The sequence below is a fragment of the Panthera onca genome, chromosome C1 (genome assembly GCF_046562875.1).
Source record: "Panthera onca isolate mPanOnc1 chromosome C1, mPanOnc1 haplotype 2, whole genome shotgun sequence".
Lineage (NCBI taxonomy): Eukaryota > Metazoa > Chordata > Mammalia > Carnivora > Felidae > Panthera > Panthera onca.
In genome coordinates, this window is record NC_138346.1 from 95864982 (window position 1) to 95889726 (window position 24745).

Genomic DNA, 24745 nt, shown 5'->3' on the forward strand with positions numbered 1-24745 from the left:
GAGGTTCCTTGTAGTGGGAAAGGTATTTAAGGGTTCCCAGTCTGAGCACCAAGGATATTCCATACTACTGGGTTGTCTTTACTCTTGATCCTTTTCAAAGTACAGAACTAGGAAACGTTTCCTTCTTAAAGATAAAGAATGAGTTTATATTGATACTTCCTACTTAAGCTGAAGATTATACAGTCTTTACTTAAATTCTTTAAATATTCCCCCTGATCTCATATCCTGAAAATTGCGGCTCTTAGAGTATACCTGCAAAGGTTTCAAATATCAATTTAAGTATTTCCCATTATGAATGTATGGACCAAAGACTGAGCTTTAAAAGTCACTCCTGAAGTAATTATTTTCTCTGTGTGGGACACTCACACTCATCTGATAGAACACTGGGCCTGTTTCATGTTTTCAATCTGTTTTCAGTTTTTAGTGAATGATTTTTTTTTAATTACATAAAACATTTACATGGTTGCAAAGTCAAAATAAGGTACATTAAAAAAAATCTACTTTCTATCCCTGATCCTGCACACCTTTCCTCCAAGGGAAGTCATTTTCATCGGCTTGTTATTTATCCTTGCATAATTTCCTTCAAAAGTACAAGCAAATCCATACACACTAATGTACGCACACACTGCCTTCTTAGACAGAAGGGAACAGGTTGAGAAGCTGCCTTGCATTTTGGTTTTATCACATAAAGTATCCCAGTCATCTCCCCAGACAGTGGGGACTGCCCTCACTGTTTTTTTTTTTTTTTTTTTTTTTAAGTTTATTTATTTATTTATTTTGAGAAAGAGGGTGAGAGTGTAAGCAGGGGTGGGGCAGAGAGAGAGAGGGAGAGAGGGGATCCCAAGCAGGCTCTTCACTGTCAATACAGAGTTGGATGCAGGGCTCAAAATCATGAACCGTGAAATCATGACCTGAGCCAAAATCAAGAATCAGATGCTTGACCGACTGAGCCACCCTGGCGCCCCATCTGCCCTCAGTTCTCTTTACAGTTTCACATTGCTTCCCTCTATCAGTGGACCATGTCATTCACTCAGTCCCCTATTAAAAACATCTGGGTTATTTCCAGTCTTTGCCTATTACAAATAGTGCCACAATAAATGACCTATGCACACACCATTTTTAATTTTTGCTCACTTATCTCTGGGATAGACTCTTAGATATGACCTGCTCAGTCAAAGGAAAGATGTATTGGTAGTTTTGCTAAATTGTGACAACTACAGTCCCCCAGTTAGTACCATGCTCACTAGCAGGGCGGGAAAAGACGGACCCTCACCACTGGAATAGCTATGCTGCCAACTTTTGGATTCTGGACAACCTGATCCTTGGGACATGGTGTCTTGGTGAAGTTAAAATATGCATTTCTCTTTATGATGAGTGAGGGTAATGTGTTTTCAAATGTTTGGAGCAATAAGCTTCTTTTTCCTCTAAACAAGTAATGGCCTTTGTCCATTTTCCAATTGCATCACACCACTTTTTCTTCAGTTTTTAGAAGCTCTTTATATATTAAAGAATACAACCCTTCAAGATAGAATTTGCTTATGTTTTTGCCCCACAGGTTCTTTTTACTTTTTTTTTTCAAAGGTCATCAAATGTATCCGTTTTCCCCGATTCCTGCTGAATTCTGAGTCACTTAGGAAATTCATCCCCTTCCCAGGTAAATGGGAATTAATCTATGTTTTCATTTTAATTTTAAGCAGTGAATTCCTTTCAACTCAGTCAACCAACATTGCTGAAATCCTCCATTCACGGAGAATAAAACAGGTAGTTAGGACTCTGAATTTCAACATTGTAAAAGAGAACTTTATACTTTCTGGAACACTTCCTATTTCTATTTCCTGGATACGGGCAACACCATCTTGTGGAGGGCATACACATAGCATATCATTCAGGCAAGTCTGGCCATTTTAGATACAACTAACATTTGATTTGATGAAAATCACTGGATCACATCTTATGTTATTTTGTACCACCTCATCCCAGCCCCTCAAAGTTACACAACAAAGTCAAACCAAAGGCTAACTCCAATCATGCCTTACTGTACTGGCCAGCCATCTGACATCCAACATGCCATATATTAGTTTATCCCCTAAACTGTGCTCCAGGACAGGCTGCAATAGCAGGATGATCTAACTCCAGGGACAATTATCATGTTCACCATGCATGTAACATGCTCTCACAAATCCTTCCGGGCTAAAGAAAATGCTTGGCCATGAGCTGATTTTTAAATCACCATCTCCCAATTGCCATAACCCTTCTTAACTCTTCGGTCTCACACCTCACATTGCAAGCATGAGTCCAATGTGTTCTTCGTGATGTTTAGTGAAACTGAGAAAAAGGTCATCTTCAGGTGACTGCAGACAAAGGGGAGGGGCAACCACACAGGGAAAAACTAGGCCATGGGTCCCTTGGGTCTTAGCAAAGCAAAGAGATTCACAGATCAGATGCTAACTCCAGGATGAAAATCTCTGGATTAAAATCATTCTGATAATTTTGGAAAATGTGAATTCTCCACTCTGAGCATCCATTTAAATGAACTGATGTTTCACTCACGTGACCTTTCATTTCTAGAATAGGACTTCATCTCATCACCAAGGTATGCGGACTTCAACCATAAACTTATTTTTGGCATGATCACTATCAAATTTGGGATTTTCCTCCACAGTCCTCAGCTAATTAAAAATGTAATGAGGCTAGAGGTGATACATTGATAGCAGCAGTAAAAAATGGTAAAAGTGGGAAAGGAACAATACGGAAACAGAAAAACGCAGATACCTACTGCTGGGGTCAGTTAGGACATCATTTTTTAGGTGTCCATTTAACACCTCCTAAAATTATCACCGCTCTTGGCAACAATGACACCTTGTGAGCAAGAGAAAGTGAGATTTCATTGTGGGGCCTGTACTTAAGAAGCTGATTAAGTATGAAACTGAGCTTAAAAAATAGTTTCACTTAAAAAAAAAAAAAAGCTGACTTTTTTTCTTTATAAGGTTTGATGCTTAAATAATTAAGACTTATTTTTTTGGAAAGTGTATCTACACGAAAGACCTCATTCCTCATCAGTAATTAAGGGGACCCTATGCAGCACCAAGTGGAATGAACTGTGTTTAGTGGCTGCCAGTCCAGAGTCCACACGAAGTACTTTCTCAAATGGTTTCCAGTGATACTTCATGTTGAACATTTTTTTCCCCTAGAAAATTTCTAAGGCTTTTCACAAAATGCTCACACGACCTTTCAATTCCAATTAAACAAACAAACAAAAAAACAACAACAAAAAAAACCCAGTTACTCCCAAGGGAAAGACTCCACAGCACACATTCCTACAGCTAAGAGCCCTGGGAAATCATAACCCAAAATACATGGCCATCTAGTTTCTTTTCCCATTTGTCTTCGGTGGCATTCTGAAAAGCCGAGGTAAGGCATGAATACTCACGGAACATGGTATAAAACTGCTGTGGGTTCAGATTCCATTTGCCCCAGGGCGTCTTGTGGCCTTTAGACTGGGCATAGTTAGCATGGTTGAACTCTGGCTCCGTGCCAAATGAGTCCAGGACTCGGAGCATGCACCTAAAAGGAAAAAGCAATGTGGATAAAACTACAACCTTGACCCCGAAGTTCCGAAGTTAAAAGTTCTAACCCCTCCTGCAGGGACAGCCAAAAATGGACAAACACTTTTTAATTGTTTTTAATGTTTATTTATTTTTGAGAAAGAGAAATAGTGCCTGTGTGTTGGGGGGAGAGGCAGAGAGAAAGAGAGGAGACAGGGTCTCAAGTAGGTTTCACAACGACAGCAGAGAGCCCAATGTTGGGCTGGAACTCACAAACCATGAGATCGTGACCTGAGCTGAAATTGGGCACTTAACCGACTGAGCCCATGGGGTGGCCTAGTAAATACTTTTAATCAGAAACCCTACTGGGCAGGCAGTGACAGACTCCAGAATACATATACCAAACATCGCCATGTGTGACTTCTGAGCCCAAACCATTACAAGCAGATCCCATCTGCTTCAGGTTAGCGGACTAGTTACAGAAGATTGCTCAGATACCAGCAAAATAAAAAGTCCCATGATAGCTGGCATTGTAGACTGCCATGGTCCCTACTGTACCCCTAGCTAAGGCTGAGCATATCATGGTACCTAATAAGCAGTTGTTGAAGAAACAAAGAATTACCATTTTTAGAAGTGGCTTTGGTCTGAATATTTGTGTCCCTCCACCCAAATTCTTATGTTGAAATCCTAGTCCCCAAAGGTGATGGTACTGGTAGGTGGGGCTCTGGGGGTGATTAGGTCATGAAGGTGGAGCCCTCATGAATGGGATCTGTTCTTAAAAGAGATCCCAAAGAGTTCCCCTGTCCCTTCCAGCAGTTGAGGACACAGCAAGAAGTCTGAGATGTGGATGAAGGAGAGCCTCACTCAACTACGCCAGCACCCTGATCTTGGACTTCAGCTTCCAGAACCGTGAGCAATAAATGTTATTTCTAAGCCACTCAGACTGTGGCATTTTGTTACAACAGCCCAGACAGACTAAGAGAGAAGTTTTAGTCTCCAGAAAGCACGTGGCATACCTTATCTCTTTCAACAGTCACTTATCATTTTCATCAATTAATAAGAGTATTTAATTTTAGGTAGAATTTAGAATCTCACTCAATAGGCAGTGTTGATTACAAGTATTTAACGGTAACAGAACATTACCCTTTTCTTCTAGAGCCTGAAGAAGTGAAATTGAAGATGTTTCATTGGCTTTTTCAGCAAAGTGTTCAAATTTGGTCAGCCCAATCTGCTCTACCACTTACTGTAAGATCTTTATGTCAAAAAAATTTTTAAAGCAGTATTTTGTGACATGAAAATTAGACGAAATTCAATTTTCAGTGTTCAAAAATGAAGTTTTCTTTGAACATAGCCATGCCTAATTGTTTACCTATGGTCTATGACTACTTTTACTCACTAACAGTTAACTTCAGTAGTTGCCACAGAGACCATGTGGCCAGCAAAGCCTAAAATATTTACTACATGGCCCTTTACAGAAAGAGCCTACCGATCACTGCTTTAGAGTACTCAGAGAGTGACCAATCCCAATCCCAAGAAAGGAATTGATGCTGAAACAGAATTTACTGAATTTGCTTACATTCATTTCATTACTGATTCTCAAAACATTAATGTAAATTTAGCTTGTGCCTGGCCAATAAAAATAGCTCTGTTTTCTGTGGTTATACATCCGCAAAACTTCTGGATGGCTATTAATGGACCAATAAACATAAAAGCAAATAAATTTTAAAACCCACATTTTAGAATCAGATAATAGCAAGTGAGTTCTAAGTATCAGATTCCGTTTATTTCTTCCTTTTCTCACTATTATGAAGGCATAATACTTTTTTTTTCTCAACTTTTTTTTCTTTTACATCACTGTGTGGTTCAGAAAAATAAAATGCAAATATCAGATTGGATTTTCCAGAAAAATCAAGAGTAGACTGCCACTTTAGTGTGAGAATTTTCTCATCAGAGATCACCACCATTTGTTTAGACAAGGAAGGGAGGAAAAGGAAGAGGGCAGAAGGAAATACAAGCCGACCATACAAAATGTTTCCTTATTTTTGATTCCTGTGTGGCTCTCAAGGAACATGCTACCATTACACTGACAATTTTCACAATATCACAAAGAACGCATCTTCAGCCTGGCAGCCAAGAAGTGGACAGAAATGGAAGCCCACAGTACAGGAAAAAGAAATCTAGGGACCCAAGAACTGACCACTGTGTGTTTTCCCCATTCTCTGAATAGCTCGGGAACTTCCTTTACTCTTAATAAAAGATTCCCATTCCTTAACTTACATATTTTTTAATATAAAAACTTTTATGTAAAAAACAAAAAAAAAAAAAAGAAAGAAAAGAAAGGACACTTGGGTGGCTCAGTTGGTTAAGCATCCAACTATTGATTTCAGCTCCAATCATGATCTTATGGTTTATGAGATCAAGCCCTGCATTGGGCTCTGCACTGACAGCATGGAGCCTACTTGGGATTCTCTCTCTCCCCCTCCCACAAGCTCCATCACACATGCTCGCTTTCTCTCTCTCTCTCTCAAAATAAACATTAAAAAATTTATATAAAAATCCCTTTTTAAAATTTAAACTTCTAACATTAATTAACCCTTTAACTTATTTTTTTAAATAAGATACAAAAGCCACTGGTTGAAACCAGTGCATTTTCTTCTGTGAAAGATGGCATCATTCAGAAAACAGCAGGGATGACAGTGTTTGCTCTGTAGAAGATCGTTGGAGAAGAGTAGGACACAGAGGGACACACACTGACAGATGGAGCTGCTCAGCTCCTGTCGAAGGGCCAGGGCTGGGACTCAAAGATTACAGTGCTCTGTGCAGGCACAGTGGGGAGGAACAGGTCACCCTTATCATGAGAAACCTTTGTCTTGAAGGCTTTGGCTACTTCTACTCATTTGCAATCGACTCTAGCACGGTATATTCCTCTCTAGCTTTGGCTTGTTATTTTAACTTTGTGTTTTATTGGCTTTATTGTGAATTTGGATCATTAAGATGAACCCTGATGAGTAAAGAGGACTGGTAGGAGCCTAATGCCTGCAAGCCCAGACTTAGACACAGTGCTATTGATGTTTGGCTTCTTCCCAGCAGAAAGCCATAGAATGAATGATTGAATGTCTGAGAAACTGGTAATTCTACATCCTTATACTTAAGCTTTGATTTGGGAATCATCCATTTTTTTTAGCTGACCTGGGTTTGTTTCATAAACCAGAGGCAGGGGAATGATCTCTGTGTACGGCAGAGAAGCTTTAACATTATAGTTTTCCTTCTTCGATCACATTCTACAGCTGTGTGTTTGGAACTGGGTTTGTGCTGTTAATATTTATGTAGTTCCTCTAATGCCTTTTGTGTGTTTGAAGCATCAGGAACAGCCCGATGACTTAAAAAGATATTTGCCTTGCTGCCCGAGGCAGCTGGCCTCCTTCTAACAGGAATCGCTGCAGTAATGCCAAATGACTCCTGGAACATTCTCTTAGCTGCAAGCCACACTACTATAAGATGGACGCTCACAACTTCCTTGGCAGGACCTACTTTCTACTTTGGAGTTTGATGTAAAATATGGTTTATCTTGGGGCGCCTGGCTGGCTCAGTCAGTTGAATGTTCAAGTCTTGATTTCAGCTTAGGTCATGATCCCAGGGTCATGGGATCGAGCCTCACTGAGCTCTTCACTGAGCGTGGAGCCTGCTTGGGATTCTTTCTTTCCCTCTACCCCTCTCCCCCACTCACATTCTCTCTCTAAAATAAAGCAAAAAAAACCCATGGTATATCTTGTACTATTTGTGTTTCACTTTCCTGTGTGTCCTCAATGTCAGCTAAAAACTCATATGAAGCAAAATAGTTATGAGTTTTGTAGTCCCTAGGTATACTAGTTGCATGTAGGCATTGCAAACAGGTTTAACTGAATTTCCTGGGTCCTCACATAAACTGGACAGAATTTACAAATATTTTTCTGAACGCCTGGGTGGCTCAGTCGGTTGAGCGTCCAACTTTGGCTCAGGTCATGATCTCATAGCTCGTGGGTTCGAGCCCCGCGTTGGGCTCTGTGCTGACAGCTCAGAGCCTGGAGCCTGCTTCGAATTCTGTGTCTCCCTCTCTCTCTGTCTGCCCCTAACCCACTCACATTCTGTCTCTCTCTCAAAAATAAATAAACATTAAAAAAATTAAAAATTTAAAAAAAAAGTATTTTTCCAAGATCAACAGGACTCAAGGTTTGCTCCTAAATGAAAGATCAGAGTTAATGGATTTAAGGGAATTCATACCATCTACCATCCACAAAGATGAATTCAGACAGTCTTGAAAATATCTAATCTTCAAAAGGGAAAGAAATGGGCAAGTAACTTTCTAGAGGACCTGTTTGGTCTTTGGATGAAATCTTACCTTCATCACATAGCAAAGACCACAGGGCCAAAGTCCTAACAGACCTCCTGCCAGCTAGTATCACTAATGTAGATAATTAATTAAAGAAAGGGAAGATAAATATTACACCCTTCCATAAAACCCCTCTGAGATGGTCCCTTCTCATCCAACAAGTTTCAAATACCCATCAGTGGTAACCATTTTAATAATGAAACAGTCCTTTTTAATTGACCTAAACACTACCACTGAGGACACTTTTCCATCCCAACAGCCCTTCTTAATGGTGAGGATATGTGAGTCTAGAGATGCCCGTAAGGTCTTGTTCCTTTTGCACATCTACCAGATGCCTGCCATTTGCTAAATGCCAGAGAACAAGAGCTCTGCTTTTCTTTCTTTCTTTTTTTTTTTTTTTAATACTGAAGCTAAAAAGGGGAAAAAATGATTATTTACTTACATGGCTTATTAACCAGAAAGAAAGATGGTTATTTCCACATAACTGAGAACAAATGTGATGAGAACATAACTGAGATGTATGAAGGTTTCAAGGAAAAAACCAAAAAGAACAGGAAAAAAGGGGTGCGGAAGGTAGAGTGTTATCCTGGCCCAAACCAAGATTCTGCTTTTGCTTTCTCATGAAACTATATCCAAAACAAAATGAAAAATACACAATCTCTTCTCAATGAATCCTTTTCCTCTGTCACTGAGTATTTCACCGCCCAGTGAGAAAAATTACAGCTACTGACAAGAAAATTCTACAGAAAATGGGTGTTTTCTCTACTGTGTTTTGGAGAAGATTGCTACTATTTTGACTTTTTATTTCTTTTGAATTTCTAAAGGACTTGCAATCTGACATAAGCTTAAAGTTAATAAATAATGTTAAACTAGAAACTAACCTGAAACAGACCTAGTTCATGTCGTTATGGATTCAATTACTGGTTAAGTTAGAAGAACACATCAAAACATCTCTTTACCCAAAAACAATAAAAAAGAAACACATGGAGGAATTTCTAAGTCATGCTAATTGAAAGATTTTCCAAATGTTTTCTTAGGAATTTGGTTTAAACTATAGATCAACATTCACTATCAGTCAAGTGGTACTAACATCATGCTTTTTAACCAAATTTAGGTACCACTGACACCATTAAATAAAATATGATGTTTATTTACGTTTATTGTAAACTTTGAGAGACCATAAATAAAAGTCAGTACCAGCTGTAGTAAGTGGAAGCTAACAAAAAAAGCTTGCTTCTTCAAAAATTATTATTAAATTCAAACTGGATACTTTGCCTGAGGTTGAAACTTACAGCTACACTCATTTTGTTAAAAATGCACGTAAGTGTTACAAGACATGCTGGAGGTATGGTAGCATCAAACTAAACCTTTTTTAGAAAGATTGGAAGAAAATGGAAAAATTGGTAAACTTCATTATGTAATTCACTGTTATTTAGTGCCATGCTCGTGCACGATGTAAAATCATTTCAAACAAAAAAACATGGCCCCACTCCCACACTGCAGAGAACAATGGGTTCTTCTCTGAAGTGATAAAGACATGCACTCAAGTCATGCTCAGCAGGGGTCTTGTCCTAAAAAGTGCAAGACCCCAGCATTCAGACAACATATTCACAGCTTTCTCTTCCAAAAATGACAACTGATGAGGGAAAGGCGAAGAGAAATGAGTCATCCTCTCAAATCTGAGGAGCACAAGAAGTGACATTTTCCACGTTTTATCCGAATTGTTACTTAAACAAATGAGAATGGCGTAGGCACACTGAGAGAGGTAAGCTGAGCATCAGGGAAGGTAAAGAGGAAGTTGGACCCTTTCTGTTCTCTCAAAGAAATCAGTGAAAAGAATGAATAGCCTTTGAAAGTATAAAGTCACTGTGGAAAATCTGAATTTCAATTAGGAATGAGAAACCCGCTCCACACTATCCAAAAGATAATATTTGATAAGCTTTTTCTGTCTGTAACCATGTTACCCTTGTTAAAAAAAATAAAAAATAAAATAGCTCTATAAACTTTAGGACAGCATGTAGCACTTACTGGTAGTGAACCCAGGATGGTCCAAGAGTTTTCTTGAATTGAGCAAGTCCCACAATATCAATATAAATGAGCTCAACGATTCTGTCTCCTACAGTTGGGCAGCCAGATCGGTTTCCTACAACCTTCTTCATTATTCTAGGAAAAGGGCACAAGAGAGGAAACATAAAAAAAATAATTTATTTCAAGCTAACTACACTTAGCAACATTAATACCCAAATATACCTCCCAAGAATTTTGTTGGGGAGGATGGCATAGCCTGTCCCAATCTGCTGCCTATCCAAATTCTACCCACTCATCAAGGCCTATCCAGAGTCCAGATTCTGACTCTGGCAAAAGCAAATGGTGAGGTGCACGCGCGCGCGCACACACACACACACACACACACACACACACACACACACACACTTTGAAACTAAGGAAGAGCTGGCTCTGAATCTGTCTCTACTATCTAAATCCACTAGCAGCTGTGAGATTTCAGACAAGTCACTAACTTCTCTGGGTCTTTCCTTCTCATCAAAAACAAACAAACAAACAAAAAACCCCAACCTACCACAAAACAGAATTTGTTACAGAAAAGACAGTAAGATAGCAACCTGTCAGAGATTCTTTGGGTGGTTACATGAGGCATTAAGTAGAAAGTGCCTAATGTATATCAGATACTCGTTGAGTTGTGACTCTCACTTTCCCCCACATAATCTGTTCTCATTACTCCAGACCATACTGACCTCCTAAATGTCCATTTCTAGATGCTACAATATAAACTTCTATACTGTCTTATATTGTTTCCTATTTTTTTTTCTGTGTCAAATTTTCCTTCCAAGTAGACTGTATTACATACCTGGCACCATGGTTTATGGTTTTTCACTACCCTTTCTTCCATCCACCCATCTCCTCACCCATCCATAGAAACCCACCCTTGCATTGAGAGCACCCACGTACCTGATCGTATGCCAACTTCAGATGCGGGAGAAAAAAGTGCTAACCAAACTACACTGCCATTCACCCAAACATCAGCCATCACTGGTGCCTTTTATCCCTGCTCACACTGCATAACTGTCCTTCACCGAATTATGGCGGTCCTACTTCAAAGGAGGGCTCTGCTCTGCAGCTCCACACTGACACTGCTTCAGGCACCCTTCGCCTGTCATCTGGCCTACTGACCTTACGAGGCTGTGTATTTCTTCCCGAGAATTTGAAAATACTTCTGTACACAGCCAGGTAGTGAATCCTCTCATCTTTGCAGACCACATGTTCTCTGCCTCAACTCGGCCCTCATAGAATAAAAGCAGTCTTAGGCAATACATAAACAAACCATCTGTGTGGCTGTGTTCCCATGGAAACTTAGTAACAAAAACAGGCAGAGGACTGCATTTGGCCCGCTGAGCCAGAGTTGGTAGACTCCTGGTCCACCTTGTCTCTTTAGGGGTTCCCAAACTTGTCTGCACATTGGCATTACCTGGAGACATCAAGATACTCATGCCTGTGTCCTATCCCCAAAGATTGTGATTTAATTAGTCTGGGACATAGTCTGGGCTCTGGGAGTCTATAAAGATCCCCAGGTGATTCTAATGTGCAGGCATATTCAGGAACCGCTGCTCTATGTTGTGCCCATAATTCTCTTCTTAAATAAAACACATCTGGTCCCATCACCAATGTTTAAAGACCTCTATAGACTTCTTGACCAACAAATTAAGTCTCTGCATGGTAGGCCCTTTTTAAGCCTTTTCTGATCTCCCTAGGAAGCACTTGTCCCTAGGGATCCCACATTCTCCATTTATTCACCCATTCATTCATTCATTCACCCCATCTCTCATTTGCTCAGTAAATAGTCACGAGCATCCAATGGGTGCCAGGCACTATTCTAGGTGCCACATACACCATAGTGAGCAATATTCAGTTTCTGCACTCCCTTAGCTTACATTCTAGCATTCATGCCTCAATTAGTACTAATCACAGTGCAATTAGTGTAATTATTATATAATATATTAGCTATGATTACCAAAAGATTGGCATTTCCTTGAACACATGCTGGTCATCTCCTTACATCTCAGAGCAAGAACTAGTCCACAGAGAGCACTAATGAACAACTACTGAATGTACGAATGCATCTACTTCATGGGTCATGTATACAACATGTTTTAAAGTAAGCAGGAGGCAGCACGTGGAAGCGACAAGGGTGGTGTTTAGGGGTTCAGAAGATCTCAGGTTGATCTAGATCCGAAAGAAGCATTGTAGTACAGTGGTCGAGAACACAGTCATAGGATAAAACTCAAATCCTAGCTCTCTCACATGTTTTCCACGTGACCTTGAAAACCTCAGTTTCCTCATCTTTGAAATGCAGAAAGCAATGGCACTTATTTCCAAAAGTTTGTGCTAAGGGCTGAGTAATATAGAATACATGAAATGCTCAGTATCTGATGCACAGTAGGTGCTTGACAAATGTTGACTGTTACCAGTCATCATCAATATTCCAGTTGTCATAACTGTTGACACTGCACTAACTAATGCCCTTATCATGGTTTTAGCATATAGAACTCATTTAAAATATGACACTGTATCATCTTGCTGATATTATTGCTTTCACCTCAACACTGCCACGTATCAGGTGTGTGGACTTTGGACCTAACACATGTGGCCTCTCCGGGCATCAGTACCCTGGACAATAAAGTAGACGCAGGGTGGGATATATTTTAACACCCTTCCAGCTCTAGAATGTTCTCTCAAGGCATTTCATCTGGAACATTTGACACTGCAACACAATCACTTGGCTGTTGGGTAGAAAGTCTCCGTGGGCAGCTATCCAAAAGGAGTGAAGGGGGCTATAAGCATTCCTGCCTAGCCAGCTGTGTCAATCTAAAAAGAGATTAAGAGAGGGCTAAAGCCAGAAGTAGGTTTCAGTGAAACAGAAAAGCCAGGTAGAGTGAACAGAGTCAGACTAGAAAGTTGGCTTTACTGAAAAAAAGGATGGAATCAGAGCTTTCAAGAAACTCATTCTACCCAAATTAAATTATAAAAAAGGAATCTGCTCTGTTTTAAGATTTAGAAAGCTTGAAGTTGAGTAGGGAGTGGTATGAATTTCAGCAAGAGACAGGGAATTAGGAAAGTCAATAATGTTTTGTGGTGCACATGTTGGAAGCACCTGTAATAGCAAAGAATAAGCTCCTTAGTTTGAATTTTCTGGCATTCATTTATGAAGCCTCTGGAGCCTGCAGCTACAATGAAAACATATTATCTTTTTCACAGTATATGTATTTAGCTCCTGAAAATAATCTTCTTATCTCCTGTTTAGTGAATTATCACTTTCATTTTCCTCCACAAGAAATTACACACTAATAGAGGGCTTTAAGAGTTTACAATTTCTTTTTTGTATTCTGATTTTAAAATTGAAAAGTAATCTCCTTACTCCTTGAGCTCAGCCAGTGAAGCTGAAATCCTAATGTCATGGCCCAGTAAGTACAGAGATGTAATTAAATCACTCCACTGAACTAATTCACCAAGAGGGCCACCACTGAAAGCTGTCTCTGCTATCTTAAATCCAGATTCCTTAGTCAGGAGTCCCAGGTGAACAAGGACCTGAAAAAAACAAAACAAAGGAGAGGCATATATTGATTCCTACTGAACCGAGTACAAACTCCATAGTAACACACCAAAAGCAATCAACAAATTCTAAAGTATTGTTTACGTTCTAATGAAATAATGTGCCATAACATTTTTCTAGAAAGTACCCCAAAAATGGAAGGAAATAAAGTCACTACTGCCCTTTCTATGGCTATGAATAGGAGATATGGACAATCTGTTTTGAAAAATAAGGATATATTTGGAGAATCAGAATTAATGGAGAGTAAGCCAGAGCAATAAAATATCGTTTTAACAACATTGGGTTTTTTTTTCCCCACAGTTGGGATATTTTTAAGGTTTTAACATAAAAAATTTCAAACATATCCCAAATCAGACAGGACAATGTAGTCAATTCCAACATACTCATCACATAAATTTCACAGTTATTAACTTATGGCAAATCTTATTTAATGTATACCCTTCATTTTCTCCCAACCACTATAGCTTATGGTGAAGCAAATCCTAGAGAAGATACCCTTTCATCTGCAAATATTTCAGTTTGTATCTCTAGAAGGAAAAAATCTTCAGTTAAAAATATAACGGTAACATCACTATCACCCCTAAAAAATTATTAATTCCTTGATATCATTCATTTTCCGGCTAATGTTTATACTTCCTCAACTGTTCTTTTTTTTTTTTTTTTTTTTTCTCCCAAGGGCAGTTTTTAGAGTCAGAAGTCAAATAAAGTACATAAACTGTTAATTGTCTCATTTACGTCTTAGGCTTCTTTAACCCCATCCTTTGGGGGTGGGGAGAGTTGTCACTTATTTGTCCAAGGGACTGGGTAGTATTTCCAGTAGAGTCTCTTACACTTTGGATTTTGCTGATTATACACCAGACTCTTCCATCCCTTGTATTTATAGTAAATTAGTAATTAGATCTGCAGGCCTGATCAAACTCACATTGGATGCTTCTGGCAATACTACTGCATCGGTAGTGCTGTGTACTTCCGTCAGTGGGGACATCGTGTGTCTCTGGTGATGTTAGCAGCTACTGATGATCACTAACTAGATGCATTAATCCACAGGGGTCGCAAAATGGTCATATTCTATCACTCCTTCTGTACTTACTAGCTAAAACATCCCCCTCTCCATCAACTATTTGGTTCTGTTGAAGTACAGTTTACATAGAAAAAGCCTGGTAAATACTTGACTCTTGCCCTTCACTTACCGGTTTTTAAATTACCAATTTGCTCTTTAGCATACTCTAAAGACCATCAGTGAAATTTTTTAAAGGTGTCATTATCAAATCATGGATAGAAGTATATTTGATGTGTTTCAATAAACCGTAGTTATAATCCTTATGGATTATCACATTGTCCCTTCTTGCCAATGGGAGGCTGTTCAAGTTGACTTCTAAGTTCTTCTGACATAGTTCTAGTAGGCTTGGAGAGTTACTTTGCTCTCTGGTATGACAGGTGTCCCAAGCTCATCATGTACAACTTCTGTCTCAGACCTTCACCAACAATTTTTCCAAGAACCTCTTATACCATCCAGTGGAGATGATATCTAAAGTTCAAGGTCTGGAGCCTAGGGGACTCTGGTTGATCAGTGTCCATAGCCTTTTTCGATGGACATAGCTGGAAATTTATTTCTCCTCCAGGATAAAACAAATCATAAATTCATTCTGGTACTTCCCCTTCAAACTCAGGATTACAGGATCTTCACATAACATTACCTTACATATGTTATTTCCTCTCTCCCACACTGAAAATCCCACTTCTCAAGGATACTAACATAAGTATTTTGCTTTATTCTAATATGCTCAAAGGATTCACAATTAGAATATCGACAGCATCACCAATTACACAATTAGTAAAACTCTTAAAATATTTTGCAGTTTTTTGGTCCTTTGTGATACTCCTTCAGAAATGCTGACTGACTGTGTTCTAGTCACTAAGAACAGCCCTTCTCCGTGTGTTTACTGCAAAACTGAGTATGTAGTCAGTTCATGTTTTCTTTTCCTAGTAATTTTTAGGTACGGTTTTCTTGTAGTGAAATTTTGTTTTACACCATGTAAAATGCTTCTAGCACCAAATCTACAAAGTAAGATGTGTTTAGATAAGTCTAGTTTCTATGCCTCCATGCTAGTCCCTCTTTCCCCATATTTGACCCTTTTTATTGTGGTACAACATATGCTAACACAAAATTTAACGTTTTAATAATTTTTAGGTGTATAGGTGAGTGGCATTAAATACATCTACAATGTTGTGTAACCAACACCATTATCCATCTCCTTTATTTTTAATTTCATGGTTTATCCTTCTATTTTTAACAATATGAGGAAGCATAAATGTAATATTATATATAGGTCATGTGTGCGTATGTACAAAACTTTATGTATACTTGTAGGTATACAGATATATACAATTCTTCTTTTAAAAATAATGTTCACATTTCTCCACCTAATATTTATTTCTCCAACAATATATCCTAGAGATTATTGCATAGGATTATATAAAAATACTCTATTTCTCACAGCTCACCTGGAATTTGGACCTCATACTCTTCTACAGAGGACTATTTGGTACCTGAACATTTGGACGGCTGTCTCATAAACTCAAGGAATCTAAATGGAAGCAATCAAGTATGACTTGGGGTTCTGCAAGTTCATCTGTATTTCCTTTTCTTGAGGATATCAAATTAGCCAAATTAGGAATACCAAAGTCATTTTTAATTAATTTTTATATGCGGATACTAAAGACTGTTTAATTTGCTCTGCTGTTTGTCATCTGAACAGTTAATCTAAAGCCAAGGCCACTGAACCTATAACTAACAGGGTATAAAATCCTTCACGCTCAGGGTTATTCCAGAGGTTTTCGAATAAAGTCCTGGTGAACTTCAAACAAACTGCCTCTAGTTTAATTGACAGCATCTCTCTCTCTCAGGAACATAAGCCCACTGTAACCCAACGTAGCAGCAGTGGAACTCACCAGTTGCCCAAACCCCAGAACTGACAAATACCCCAAACAGGAGACTGCTGTTATAATGGAACAGCCCACTCTCCAAGGCTGTACCTGGGTAGAGCCAAGAGGGTTAAGTCTCCTGATGCCACAGGAGGAGACAGTCAGGATGGTTCAGAGGGAAATCTTACAGGCAGAGATTCCTGCTTGGCTTCACCCAAAAAACATGTGTGCCGGTCCCTGGTAAGCAGGATTATTTTAACTGGGGAGAGGAAAGCCCAAAAATGGCTGTACAAGACACTGAGCAGATTCACCCTGAGGGAATATCACTGGAGACATGACATTCCTCTTAGTCTTGTTTCCAAGCAAAATCCGATTTTAAAAGAAAACTGGCATCTAACTGAACTGAATTAATCAGAAGCTCACTTTCTTCCGCTTTCTCTTTTCAAGATTCTGCTTTTCTGCCAGGGACTTGATTGCTTGGATCCATGCATCAGCCATTCGCCGGATCCGGAGTCTCATCCACCGGAATTCTTCATGCTTTTTCATCATGCTGTAGAGAATATTAAAATCTGTACGGATTTCCGCCTAGAAACAAAAATTTAATAAAAAATGAACAGAAGATAAAAAGTCAGAAAGCATAATAGTTGTCATGATGTGACATTTGAAAACTTGAAAGAGATAGTCAATTAAATATAGGGCTTCAAAAGTGAGGCTTGTCTGCTGCACAGCTTTACTTTAAGGCTCCAGGATTACAAATTAAAGGCCCTTGACTGCTGATATGCTGTAAGGGACATCATTAAAAAATTAGAAATTGAGAAAGGCAGCACAGTCATTGCAAAGCCCTGAGTTATATTACAATGCCTTTTTATTTTATTTTTTTTTACAAATGGTATGCTTGATGTACCTTGAAATTCTCCACACCCGAATTTATCACCCCTTGGATCTACTGAGAGGCAGCAGACTCCAGGAAAAAGTAAAATCAATTCATAACAGGCTTGTTGGCATTATGGGGGTGCCAAAAAGCCTTCTTGTGTCCATAAAGTTAAGCAGGGGACAAATGCTCATCTTACAGTTTTGTCCCAGTCCCAAACAAACAAAAGTTCATTATTTTCTAAGGACTTTAAAAGCCAGGAATACCATTTTCCTACCACAGCTAAATAAAATTTAAAATTCAGGGGGCACCTGGGTGGCTCAGTCGGTTAAGCATCCGACTTCGGCTCAAGTCATGATCTCACGGTCCGTGAGTTTGAGCCCTGCATCAGGCTCTGTGCTGACAGCTCAGAGTCTGGAGCCTGTTTCGGATTCTGTGTCTCCCTCTCTCTCTGCCCCTCCCCCACTCATACTCTGTCTCTCTCTCTCTCTCAAAAATAAATAAACATTTAAAAAAATTTAAAAATAAAAACATAAAATTTAAAATTCAGGACAGAATAATTTAAAAGCCAGGAAGAACATTTTTCTAATGTAGTTGGATACAACCAGTGACTGAAATAACAGAAAAACATTAACACTTGTATTTATTTCATCTAACATGTAGAACATGCTAACTCCCTCTCTCAGGAGTCATCACACTTCATTCTCAAAACTCACCTGATCCCTCCTTGACCCAGCCATCTCCCAAGATTCTCACGGTCTACAGCATGGGTCAGCAAACTGTGGCTTGGGGGCCAGATCCTCATCCTCCTTGCTGCCTATTTTGGTAACCTAAAGTTCCACTGGAACATGGCCATGCCTGCTCATTTATATCCTGTCTATGCTGCCCTCTGCACTCAAGGTCAGAACTAAGTCATTCCAACAGAGACCTTACAGCCTGGTAAGATGAACATATTTACCATCTGGTCTTTTTAAAAAAAAAAATTTTTTTTAACGTTTATTTATTTTTGAGACAGGGAGAGACACAGCATGAACAGGGGAGGGTCAGAGAGAGGGAGACACAGAATCCGAAGCAGGCTCCAGGCTCTGAGCTGTCAGCACAGAGCCCGACGCAGGGCTAGAACTCACAGACCGCAAGATCATGACCTGAGCCGAAGTCGGCCACTTAAGCGACTGAGCCACCCAGGCGCCCCTACCATCTGGTCTTTTACAGAAAAACTCCGCTGATCCCTGGTTTAAAGAATAAAGACTTAAGCTTTTGGGGTGGCACAGAAAACCTTTCACAGTCACTCGTGATCTTCTCAATCTCATCTTTCCCCAAACCATCTTCATCCAAACCCCTATGGCCTCGTCCACTGAACCATGCTCTACTCCCTGAAAACCAACCCTTGCACGTGCACCTTTCTGCTGCACATCAGATACACCTTCCTCTCCCTGATCTACTATGAACTCACTCATCATTTGGAATTTAGCTCTAAAGACACTGTCTCTTTTTGCACCCGTCCTAAGCCCTGAAGGCTAAAATCATCACTTCCACATTCATTTCCATCGGACTGTCATTCAGCATTCGCACAGGTGTGGACATTGTTTTCAACCATCACCTTCATTAGGTCACACAGCGCCCCCACATCTGGCACCAGGTCTTATTCCTATGGGTAGCATATCACTCAGGAACCCTCAGAGAATTGCTCAATAAACAGACACTACGGCTTAACTGATTTGACCATCCAAATTTGCACAGGCCTGCGGATACAAGTTCTTCAGGTTACCATTATTTCAGGTTACAGTTGGCATTTCTAGAAGACTTCACACGTATTACTTAGCATCAGAACCACATTGTAAGCCTAGTTCCCAACAACCCAACTCACCAATGAATTATGATCAGCTTCTTCATAGGGATTTTTTGCTCTCCAAGGTAAATGAGGACACCAGTTTTCAACCTGAAAAATACATCGGAGACATTAAGTATGCTGGTTCACCTGGAAATGAATTCATGTATGAACAAAGCACCACACACCCTTCCTGGCACATGGAGCACTACATTTAAGTGGTTATTACTACTATTAGTAATATTCATGATTTCAGCTAGTAGTACAGAGACAGGTGCCCCCTCAGACGAAACAATAATAGCAAAGGTCTTGTGGAGCCCACAGTCCACACTTTACATCTGTCCTTCAAAGTACTTCACAGCGACTGATTCCTTCACCGGGTAAGCCTCACGTGTCTCCACCAGAAGGAGAGGGGGTCTTACAGCAGAAAGGGACAAGACTGAGATTGCAGGGGAATGAGAATGGAAGGCAGGAATGATTCATTATCTGCTGTGGCATGTCTGGAAAGGAAACAGCAGGGCATTTTAGGCACGGAGCTCAATCTTTTATCTCAGAATTAGGAAAGCAGCTGATCGTTTAAGGCTAATTGATCAAGGCTTTCCCTCATTTTATGGCTGTTCACTGCACACTATCTCATCTCAAGGAAGAAGATGGTAAAAACTATTGGAGAAAGAGATCAAAGGAAAAAGGATAAAAAAAAAACAAACCCTCAGTAATCTTGTGAGAGCCATTCTAGAAGATGGACTGCTCTGTCAAATGCACAAAAGTTGAGAGAGTTGGGGGAAAGAGGAAAAGGTTTTACAGAAATTACTTCAAAAAGGTTATGGAAGAAAAGTAGGCAAAAATCACCATTTCTAATAAAAGAAAAAAGAGAACTGCACTGACTAATCTTGCTGGCCATACAATTCCAAGGTGGCACGTTACCCACGTACAAATATGCAGTGAGATTATTAAAAGATGGCTAAGAAAGAGCCATGTAAAGTATTTTTTTCTACAATTTTTCTCTGGTGAGATGGACTTGTAGGAACAGAGCAAGTGGGCAGGGGGCACTCGGAGGGCCAGCGAGCAGGCAGGTACACGTACGGCCACTGCCTTGGAGATCAGTGACACAGGCTCGGTCGGGATGGTCTGCCCTCCAGCCCTGGGTGTGTTTTCAAATAAACACAGCAGTTTCCCTAATCTAGAAATTGCTCTTAATGCAAGGTGATTTTTACTATGACCAAAATAACTGGGTGATTTGCATAAAGCCATCTGCTGCTGCAAATGAAGTGAAAGCAGTAAGTGGAGGGGAACAAAGCTTGGGGGAGGGTGGAATCCCTGGATAGGAAAAGAGCAATATTCTCTCTTTTTTCTTGTGGCATAAAATTAGACTCTACCATATTTGTGAATGACTTCAGAGACTCAAAAGGACTCCCCAGGAGGAAAGCTGAAATGGGCTTCTACTCATAAAATACGAAAATACTAGCTTGCCTTGGATGCCCGTGTCTAATTACGGAGACCTTACAGCAATATCACCAGGAGAAGCAATATCTGGAGCTCCACAAATGTGAAAAATGAGGCAAAATCAGCCGAAAAGCAGCCTGCAAGCAGATGAAGCCTCAGCTGGTCCCAGCAGCAGTGCAAACATCTGTACCTTGTATTCTTAGAGCAGAATGAATTATTTAATTCAAATTAAATTTTTGTAAATGCACTAAATAAAACATTGCTAGAAGCATATTTGCAACGTGAAGGCTTCGAATGGACCGCAGCTAGCATTTTCCACTGTGAGAGCTTCATCCTCATACAAGAAGGATGACGAGCAACCAGACCACAGATCTGAAGTCAGCCTCACACTAAGTCAGTCACAAAATGTTCACGGCAACACGCCAGGGTAAAAAATTTCCCCACAAATAGCATAATAGGGAAAGATGAAACAAGACGATGAATAAAGAAAGTCAACCGAAAGGAGAGGGATTAGCGAGACGAGATACTGATAAAGGAGAACACATTCCCTCCTCACTCTTCCGTCCTAAAAAGAACCTTCCAAAACTCCCTCTGATGAAAATACTGTCCAAGGTGATCTTCTGAAATATGACTTCACTACAGAATATTCAAAACTTTAATTCCTCTTTGAAACTGATCATCCATCTCACTTCTTGTTACTCTAAATCACTGCGTAATATTTTGCAAGGCTTCAAGGGCATCCCTGAAAGTGCAGAATATGGAGTCAGTGTATTGTAGCTTTTAGCAAGGAATCTTTCTGCTACATGTTCACTCGTAATGGAGGACAAACCAATCATGAACATCCTGACACCTAATGAAGATAGTGGGGTTTTAAGGTTGCTGTTTTTGTACACAGTGATAGGGTGACTGGCCAACAAAATAATTAAATTATACATAAACCTATTTCTCCATGGGGAGAAAAAAACACTTTTTTCCCCCCTGAAACCTCAGAGGATTACCAAGATTGGAAGCAAGCCAGTACTGGCAATAACTCTAAGTACTGAAACAAACAGCCTTCAAATGAGCAACATTTTCCTAAATAAGAGTGTCATTAATAACACTCAGGGAAAATCTTGCTCAAGGCTAATAACTCAACCTCCTAATCCCTAATTTTGTTTTCTGCCTGATTTACCTGGGGCCGTTTAAGGAGTCTAACCCCCTAGCAGGGCATCCTACCAAGAAAGCTGGACCCCAGCATGAGCCCACCGCTTTCCTGCTGTGGATGATTTCTAGTCCATTCTTACCAACTCTTCTGTTCTCAGAACCCTCAGGGCCTGCATCGGCCTGCTCCCTTTTCCCACCCATTCCTTTGGCCATACCTTTCTAACTGTGACCCTGGGGGCCCTCCCTGGGACAGGATTTTGTATTTGCCCTGGGAGCAGGAACGCAGGATGTGGCACTGTCCACTCCCACCCCTGCCTGGCTCCTGGGCACTGGGGAGCTCTTCCTCACGCCCATTTCCAAGGATAGTCCGCAAGTCACCACAGCACGTCTAAGAACTGAAAACCACCTGAGTTCATGGCAGTAGGCACACAAAAATCAATAGAGGGGCCAAACCATTACTCAAATAACCTTCAATTTGAAGGCAAACTCCTTTCACAGAACCAATCTTTTTAACACACTCTCTTCAGGCCACAAAATGAAGAGGAAGGAAAAACAGAAAAAGACCAACCACGCTAGAAATTTGGAATGTTAAAATGTATTCCACAGAGAGGGACCTATAAATCACCTTTCTGGAATGAGGAGATACAAAATTAACTGATTTGATTTTTGACATGCCCCCTCCCAATGATGTAAAATTCTTTGACCTGAGAAGGTTTTGCAGCTTAATCACACACAATGTGAATAAAAACAAAGGCCCTCAACGGCTCAAGTAGGTCACGCTCACTTTCAAGGTCTGTAGTAGAATGGACAATTCATTATACTTAAGAAAAAAGAAATTGCTGGTAGATACATTTACAACTCAAGTTAGATTTTATATATTTACTTTTTTAATGTTTACTTTTGAAAGAGAGAGATAGAGAAAGAAAATGAGCAGGGGAGGGGCAGAGAGAGAGAGGGAGAAACCAATCAGAAGCAGGCTCCAGGCTCTGAGCTGTCAACACAAAACCCGACCTGGGGCTCGAACTCACAGACTGCCAGATCATGACCTGAGCCAAAGTTGGATGCTTAACCGACTGAGCCACCCAGGTGCCCCTTGAGTTAGACCTTACAAGAGAGAAAAGAAGTAATAAGATTACAGCAAAAACTAATAGGAGATTTAACACACAGATGCATGTATTTATGCATAACTGGTATAACTCTTTATAGTAACGTTCTACTCTTCTGAAAGAATAATGATGAGGCACTGTTACAGCCTCTTCTCTTGTGATTAATGTGAAGTGTTTTGCTCTAATGGATCACTGACATATAGAATTTCATGCTGTATTTTTCAGATAGTAAGTGCAATCAAAATTAAATGAGAAAAGTGCATAAGAAAGGTGAGCTTATCTCTGGATGATGGTGTTATGGGTGCTTTTCATTTTCTTCTTTATGCTAATCTGCACACGATGATTTTTTATAATGAATGTTTATTAATAGAATAATTTTTAAAGGAATGACATTATACAAGCATACATTTACTGAAGGTTTATAATAAGTGAAGGTCTCTGGGGAAAAAAACAAATAAGCTAACATGCATTACATCATTTGAACCCCTGAAGAGCCCTGTGACACAGGCACCATCACCAGGTTACATGTGAGGAAATCAAGGCTCCAAGGGGTTGGGGACTTCCAGAGGTAAGCTCACCAGTGAGCTGCAGGGGTGGGTGACGAATGCGGCCTGCCTCTCCCCTGACCGGGACACATTACAGCCATCCTTAAAGGTCAACCTTCATGGAGAACAGATAGCTGCTGAGTAGGGAAAGAGTCCTGAATGTGGAATTAGCCAAAATGAATTCTGTGCCCAGCTCTACCAACAACTCGCATATAACCTTAAACCACTTGGGTTCTAAGTGTTCTCAACTACAAAATCAAGTAGTTGGCTCCACTGACCTCTTGTAATCCGACTGATTAAACTCTAAGATCTGGAAAAGATAATTTTACATCATCCTATGGGGCCAGTTGGTTATATATCCAAAGGATATAGTTGACTATGTATCTATTCATTTAATACACTGACTATACATATATAGGCACACACATATACATACATGCATTTGTCATACTGATGACATATCAAATCAATTTACTCATTAAGATATATACTTAAAAAAAGACTTCTCTATCCCACTCCCTACCCCACTCACTCCCCTTTCTCAAGTTTCAAAATGCCAATGAAAATGGTCAAAGATGTCTACACATCAGTAAGTGGTTTAGCTCTCCAGACTGGTCCTCTGCATGAAACACCTGAGCTGATTAATATTTTGGCCATACTGTTTGTTCAAAATGGTTGTGTATGGGGGACAGGCGAGGGAAAAAAGGATAAAAACAAAAGCTATACTCTCCTGGGAGCCAAGCACTAGGATAAGCACCTGATTACCTCATTTGGTCTTCAAATAATCCCTTGGGAAAGGCCACTTATCATGCCAGATGAAGACACAGAACAGGAAGGACCCATAGCTGAGGACTGATATGCAATCTGTCCTGCCCCAAAGCCTATGTGCTTCATCCCCACGTGATGTGCACAGAAACCAGACCTCTGTGTCCTACACTCCTGCAAGCACGGTCTTCAATGTTAAAATATTATTGCCTAAATCTTTTAAAATCCTTCAAAACAAGTTTGCTCTGCTCCTACTGTGTGGCAAGTGCTATAAAAGCAATGAAAGCAGGAATGGCTCCCTGCTGGCAACTCTTGCCCCCAACGTCTGTTCTGTACAGCAAGAGTGATTGTTTTAAAGCCTAAATTGGATCACATCCTACGCTAACTCAAACCCTTCAGTGGCTTTCTCCTTGCACTTAGAATAAAACACAGAATTCATACTGAGATCCTATAGAATTTCACCTCAATCCTTACGGTGCCTGCCTCACTCCCCCTTCTCTACACATGAGACCATCCTGGCAAGTCCAAACAGAACATTCCTACCTCACACAGCTTGCCAGATTCATGTATATATATTGG

At 40.1% G+C, this 24745-nt stretch overlaps 1 protein-coding gene across 7 annotated transcripts in view; it reads right to left on the reverse strand.

Moving 5' to 3' along the window:
• MGAT5 (alpha-1,6-mannosylglycoprotein 6-beta-N-acetylglucosaminyltransferase) overlaps nt 1–24745 on the reverse strand; it is a 345968-nt gene that overhangs the window by 111074 nt on the left and 210149 nt on the right. For all 7 annotated transcript variants that reach the window (XM_060622680.3, XM_060622679.3, XM_060622681.3 and 4 more), the window contains 5 exons: nt 19204–19275; nt 16889–17050; nt 13346–13515; nt 9943–10077; nt 3431–3564 (listed from right to left, as the gene is read on the reverse strand). In XM_060622680.3, coding sequence (XP_060478663.1) covers nt 3431–3564; nt 9943–10077; nt 13346–13515; nt 16889–17050; nt 19204–19275 — 673 coding nt within the window. The remainder of the gene's footprint in view (nt 1–3430; nt 3565–9942; nt 10078–13345; nt 13516–16888; nt 17051–19203; nt 19276–24745) is intronic.